Raw genomic sequence first — 7,711 nt, 5'->3', positions numbered from 1 at the left:
TGCACATATAGTTTCATTCTATATTTCCATTTGAATCGTTACACTTTAAATGTTAATGCGGTATAAGCCAATTTTTTTACTTATCGAGAATATATTAGTTGAAGTCTTTTTTCTTTTGTGGGTGGAGTGATCAATAAAAAAAAAAAATGAATGAATATATGCATGTCTTAAATAGATTGACTTATTTGAAAAATGCACCCAATGGATTGGGCGCTATCTCTTGCCATTGACCAAGAAACAAGTTTTAAAGTAGGGTTGAAACAATTTGATTTTGTATTGGAACGATATTTACTTTGAATCTGTTTACCTTTTCGTCGAGTTGGATGAATCAATTATGGTGGCTAGTTATGAAAACTTTTCAAATCCTATTTACTTTTGTTTCGTGGTGGTTGAACACTTAAATCAATCTAAAAATTCCAATTTTTATAGCGACCAAATATAAACCAAAATATATTCGATACAACAAATATATGGCCGAATATAGAAATTTGATATATTAATAACGTTACAATGTATATATGAAGAATTAATTAATATTATAATGTCCATTTTTTTTTACAAATATACTAACTTATTTTTTACTTATTAATTTAATAAGATTTGTTTGAAATTATTATTACAGTAGTATTTTGATATACTTGATTTTGTTTGATTAAATGCTATTTGTTGTATCTTGAGTGTGTTTTTATGTATAATTTATAACAAAAACATGTCATAATGAACTATCATGTCTTTTTGATGGGCCTTTTCACCATTCTCACCATTTTTTTTTGTATAGAATCTTCTTAGAAGATTAAATAATGAAATTTGTTATATCTTTTAAAAAAATAAAATAATTTATTATATGATCTAACATTATGATTTTCAATTTTCATAGTGTATAACCGAAGTACTATGGCCTTTTAAATTTATCTACAAAACCGTATAAGGGTGAAAAAAAACGAGTTTATCCAAATTCTAATCCTAGCACAAGTTGAGAAATTGGATTGAGTTTAGTTTGATTTGACTTCAATTCGAATCACTCAAATGATCTGATTTTATCATAATTTTTACATAATTTTGAGGGAAAAAACTCGAAAAATATATATATTTTTATTTTTGTTTAATTCATGTCAACCAAATTATCTAATTCATCGAAAAGTTCATTTTTTATCCTAACAAGCATTACAAACACTTTGAACATTTACATATATATTGTTTTTTATCATTGTCTCAACATCATTTTACGTTAATAATCTATATTAAATTAAAAAAAAAAATGAAAATTAAAGTAAAAGAGACAAAATTAGAAAATATATCTGACAAAGGACACACCCATAGAAATACATGTTTTCATCATAGGGTCCCCCTCTCACACCTCTCTATTTATGACCCTTAGCATTCCATTTTCAGCCTCCAAACCTTTTCTATTTCAAACAAAAAAAATCAATTCATTATATATATATCTCAAAACACCCCATGTGAACAAAACTCATTATAGTTCCCTGTCCAAATTTCTATTTCAACAATAAACAAAACATCATGAACTTCTTCTCTTCTTCATATCCCAAACCCATATCTCTCAAATTTGTTCTTCTTATAATTCTTCTTCTTCTTCGTCTAAATCCTTTCTCAGCGGCTCGAATTGGCGCTACAATGGCGGCAAATGGGTCTAGTGGTGATCGGACGGCGGCGGCGGAGGCAGAAGTGAAAGCGGTTGGAGGGAGGGAAGAATTGCTGTTGAGTAGATTGCCGAAATGGATTCATGTTCCACCTTCAGGTCCATCCAAGAACCATAATTAATCAGAATAATCATTGATCATAGATTTTATAATGGAATTCTTCATATTTTGTTAATTTGGTTTCTGGGTTTATGGGTTTTATACATCAGATTAGAAGTACTTTTATACAAATTATAAATGGTAATTTGTTTGTGTTTTCAGATATGGGTTGTGTAATGGCTTATTTAATGTTTAATTAGTTAAATAATCAAGGCCCCCATTGAAATCTCATGTGGAAGGAAATGAAGAATTACATCTTTTATGAAAGTTCAATTAATTGCAAGATAAGCCTCCACATTTTTTTCAAAATCAACAATATTTTTACTAATCCCGAGATTTCCACGAAGACTTATGCGTCTTCTTAATTGACAAATATTTTTTTTATGCCCACAAATTTTCATTATAATATTTATGATTTAATTTGTTGAATTGCCATCAAAGAAACCCTTAAATAAGTAAAAAAAAAAATGGATGCCTTCTAGATGAAACCGTTGTTTATGCATGATGGCATGTTTGAGTTATTCATTTCAATTATTTAAATGAATCAGTGTGGACTTTTCTAGTGCCTAGCTATTAAAAATCATAAAGTATAACTTTAAGAGGTTTTTTCAAAACCAACTATATACTAAGAAAATAATTTTTTAAGTTTGATCCAAGTTTGAATTAAAAAATTAATAAATCTGTGTTTCATTTATTTTATTTAAAACATATTCAAAAACAAATGAAAAAATTTCCAAAAAACATTAGACATTTTTCTTGTTTAAACTGAGACGCAACTCTAGAAGTATTAAAAAGTCTTGGACTATCAATAAATTAAATTAAATGAGGTGCACCTTTTTCAAGGAATTTCGAGAGTTATCATGAAAAAGTGTTTGAGATTTCATGAAAATGTAATTTTACTAATTACTTTTTTTTCGAAATTGGGATGAATTGACAAGTTTCAAGTTCTGAAAAAAGCGTCTTATTTATAAAAAAAAAATCAAATTTAAGGAAGAGCTTGTTATATTTGGATTTTTAGGTTATTTAAGTATTTTTAGTTAAAAACATCACTAAAATTACAATTTATATTTAAAATTAATTTATCAGAGAGAAAACAAATTAATTTAATGATATTTTAGTACTCAGCAAATGAATTTTGTAATGTTTTTTATCCAACAAAGTTTTTTTCTTCTAAAAAATACTTATAAAACTCAATCCTCAAATGGCACATTTTTCTTTTCTTGAAAAATGTTCAAGCTGAAAATATGAAGTGTATGACGCATTATTTTGAATTTTAACACAAAGTAGTTGGGTGCCTATTATTGGAAGGCTAAGAAGAAACTAGACATCTGAAAAACCCCAATATATAAATATATATATATTTTGATCATGACTTTGATTTATAAGCCTTCTCCTCTGAATATTTAAAAAAAAAAAAAATTGAATTATTTAAAAAAATAATGATTATGGTGATTTTAAGAAGAAGAGAATATTTTTGAATAAAATGACTTTAAAATGTATTAATATATAATAAAAAATAATAATTTAAAATAAAAAGTATTTTAATATTTTAATTAATGATAGTACGGAGTAATGTGATAGAGGAGAAAATAGTAAAATGATATTTTTTGAATTATATTATTTTAACAATTAACTAGGCCTAATCTAATTTATGGACAAAGACACAATTAATTAAGGATATGGGTTCACGGTGGTCCAACATTTTTTTTATGTTGGAGGAAAAGCATAAATTTTCTTAGACTTATATAATTTTGCGATAATAAAATGATTTATTCAAATAAATAATTATCACAACTTTTACTTAACATGTTAACTTTTAATCTAAAAAAAGTACCCTTACAAAAATTTCTTCCAAAAAAATATGAAGCAATCTAGTTTAAGAAAAACTAACATACATTTTGGCGACTTTTACATCTTTTTCTCTCATTTATGAGAACCCTAACTTGTCGGTCTATTTTCCATGTTTGGTTTCATGCTGAAATCCATAATCTTAGAAACATGAGTTCATGTTTTATACTACTTATAAGCTATATGAGTATTCACAAAAAAAAATGCATTATTAATCTTTTTATTATTGTTACAATTTACTATTAAGTTATAAGAACGTTTTATTTAACAAATTTTCATGTGAAACGTATCAAGATTTACATCAAAATATAATTTCTCCATTTTTAACCATGATCAAACGAGTTGCACAAAAAATTACAAATAGACTAAAGGTCAAAATTATTTTTTGATTATTGACAAATATATGAAATGTAATTTTTCTCAAATTAAACAACAAAAACTGCCTAGTAAAATAATGCTAATGATATAATAGCAATTGTTTTGCACACCAAATTAATGTATCTAAAATGAGTTGAAATGCTAATTAATAATTATGCATTTATTTATTTTTCTCACCATTACTTTTCTTTCTTTAATAATTATGCATTTATTTATTTTTCTCACCATTACTTTTCTTTCTTTCTTTCCTTTCTCATTTAATTTATTTATGTATTTTTTCAAATAAGTAATAATAAGAAAGAAAATAAATAACTAATTTCTATTACAAACTATATAAATCTAAGTTTAAAAATACATTAATATATATAAAAGACAATAAAAATTAAATATATAAATTATTAATTATTCTATTCTCGATTCACTTTTTAACTTTTCATAAGAATTAACAACATTATGATCACTTAATAAAAAAAAATGTCATTTTATTTCTTTCCTCCACATCAATCTTCAAACTGAGAAATTAAACTGAAAATATGATTGAATATTTCTAACTTGAATAATAAATAATATGCAACTCATTTTCTTAGAAACTCTTTCCTTATATATTTTGTAAATAAAAATGAGTTAATTAGATTTATTCATCCTCTATTATTATTCATTTCTCCCCCTATCATTACTCTAAACCAATAAATTATACATAAATTTATTATTTAGTAATATTCAAAGTTATTTCTCTATCACTAACATAATAACTAAGATTGAGTCAAAACTTGATACTCGGTCTTGCAAACTCTGGATATAATATATACATATTTTATATTTACAACTTCATCTTTCTCGAAGCTAAATCACCATTAATTCGAGAGACTGAAAGCTTCTTCATATGTAATCATGACAAATAGTAATATCACCCTAGGGCTTATAAGTTTGATATTCATCTTCTTCCCGTTGCCAATTGCAGAGTCTTTTCAATATATAGTCGGCGATGATCAAGGATGGTCCATTCCATCTGGTTCAGATATTGGATACTATAATAAATGGGCATCTAATCACAGATTCAGAGTCGAAGATACTCTCCGTAAGTTTTGATTATGTTTTTGGATTTAGGGTTTGATCTTAATAATTATAAAGATTTGTTCTTTATGAACGATGAATATTAGGGTTTGATCTTAATTATTATGAAGATCTATTCTTTGTGAATGATGAATATTAGGGTTTGATCTTAATTATTATGAAGATTTGTTCTTTGTGAATGATGATTAATATTAGGGTTTGATCTTAAGTACTGTTATAAAGATTTGTTCTTTGTGAATGATGAATATTAGGTTTTGATCTTAATTATTATAAAGATTTGTTCTTGTGAATGATGAATATTAGGGTTTGATCTTAATTATTATAAAGATTTGTTATTAGGGTTTGATCTCAATTATTATAAAGATTTGTTTTTTGTGAATGATGATTAATATTAGGGTTTGATCTTAACTATTATAAAGATTTGTTCATTGTGAATGATGACTATTAGGGTTTGATCTTAATTATTATAAAGATTTGAAATGATATATATGAATATTAGGGTTTGATCTCAATTATAATAAAGATTTGTTCTTTGTGCATGATGAATATTAGGGTTCAATTATAAAGACGATTCTGTATTGGTGGTGACTCAAGATGATTATGACAAATGTTTGTCTACTCAACCTATCTACTTTTCTAACGACGGCAACACTACTGTCTTTACTCTTGATAGTCCGGTCATGTTTTATTTCATCAGTGGTGTCTCCGGTCATTGTGAAAGAGGTCAGAAAATGATAGTAAAAGTCTTGGAGGAACACGAAACTTCTTCATCGCCACCGCCGAGTGATGAAACTGCCAATAGCAGCAGCTCGTCGTCTTCGTCGCTTAGATTAATGGCGCCTCTGTTTTATCCATTTTTAATTTGTTCATTGTTTTTCTTCGGGTTGTTTAATTAGGTTAGACTCGTTTTAATTGATTTTATATTACGTTATAGGATTTTAGGTATCTTAAAATTAATTGATTTTAAAGTTTCACTCTAATTCTGTTTAATCAAATTCAGGATAAATGTTTAAATAACGATATGATATTGATGAAATTATGGCATAGAACAATCAAAGTTCTTTTAGATTAAGTTTTGTACATGAGTTTTGGAATTAGAGAAACACAATCAATTACTCTATTTTATTGAAACAAATATTTTTTTGGACAAACTAAATTTATTAAAATTATTTTTGGCATATTTAATATATGTTGATTTATTTAATATATATAACCAATTTAACATGTTTTAATCCAATAAACACATTTTATCTATTTAATACGTTTTTTATTTGTGTAATATGTTTTTTAACAACATATTTAACACGTTTTTTATTCGTTTGATTTGTTATAAACCATTTAACACATTTTTAACCCAATTAAGACATTTATTAATTTACAAAAACTAGTTTACATGTCTTTAAACTGATTAATACGTTTTTGAACATATGTATGAAATATATTGTCGTGTTCACTAGAACTAGAGGGGTATGTATATGCTGTGGGAGAAAGAGTTAATTATTGTTAAAAAATTAATCTAAATTTATTGTTAAAAAATTGATAACTTAATTATTAAAAAAAAGAAGAATTTAAAGATAAAGGACAAAAACTCAAATGAATTATAAATTGTAATGATTAGAACTGAGATTGACACAATTTAAAATTAGAACTCCATTTAATAAAACAACACAAATTGTCATTGTTAATTGGGTTTTGACTTTTGACTTTTGACTTATTTGAGAACCACACTAATTCATATCTTGATTATTTGATAGGATATTATTGTTGAATATCATAAATATACAAATTTTGTATAATTATTATATATTTTTTTTTATAACATTCTTTATATAATTTTTAAAAAAACTTTTTTTTTCAATGTTTTTGATAACCGAAAAGAAAAACCATAGCAGAAAATAAAATTTGCGACATTGTTTTGGTATCCAATTTGTGGGTTAATTAGTAATACGATGAATGAATGAACTTTAGAACGATGGTGATAATACATCATTTACTTTAATCTCTTGTATAAACATATTCTAAACTCCAATGACTCACTTTTGATGGATCAAGAATGAAAGACTATTATTTGACATTTGAACTCGAAAATGACATTGATCTTCACATCAACTTGTATAAACTTTTGAATAATGAAATTCTTACCTTCTTTACAAAAATTATATATACTACCATTATTACATTAACTTATAACAACTTTAGAGTTATCACTTTTTATTGTTAATTATTAATGTAAAAATAGTCGTCACTAATTTTTGCAGTGTAATCTTAATAACAACTATATAATTAGCCTATAACTAAATATCATGAATACCAATTTTTTATTAATGGTGTGGAGTAGGAGTTTGAAGGCCTGTGTTTACAGTAAGGTGCATCCTCATTAAAATAGGTAATAGCTATTTTGTTCCTACTTAAGTTAAAAAAAAAAAAAAACCATTAAAATTTGACCAAAAAATGTGATGTCATTTTAAATTAAAATAAACAATGATCATATATAAGATGTATAACTTATGATACCTAGTCTCAATATGATATTTTTTACTTTGATTTTAATTAACAAATTTGTATTTGAATTAATTACTGATTTGTGATCATAAAAAATATATGATATTAATGTAAATATTGAATAATTAAATATAACATTCTTAAACAAA

General features: G+C 25.2%; 1 protein-coding gene across 1 annotated transcript; it reads left to right on the top strand.

The window, feature by feature from the left end:
* Nucleotides 1-1,635: 1,635 nt before the first annotated feature.
* On the top strand, nucleotides 1,636-5,904 carry LOC124917241 (stellacyanin-like; the record flags this gene model as incomplete). Its single annotated transcript, XM_047457712.1, has 3 exons — nucleotides 1,636-1,759; nucleotides 4,948-5,064; nucleotides 5,613-5,904. Coding segments are annotated over exons 1-3 (533 nt in total), but the record flags the coding sequence as incomplete, so codon positions are not given.
* Nucleotides 5,905-7,711: the final 1,807 nt, after the last annotated feature.

Source organism: Impatiens glandulifera, unplaced genomic scaffold, assembly GCF_907164915.1.
Source record: "Impatiens glandulifera unplaced genomic scaffold, dImpGla2.1, whole genome shotgun sequence".
Taxonomy (NCBI): Eukaryota; Viridiplantae; Streptophyta; class Magnoliopsida; order Ericales; family Balsaminaceae; genus Impatiens; species Impatiens glandulifera.
This window is presented reverse-complemented; position numbering and strand designations above follow the sequence as displayed.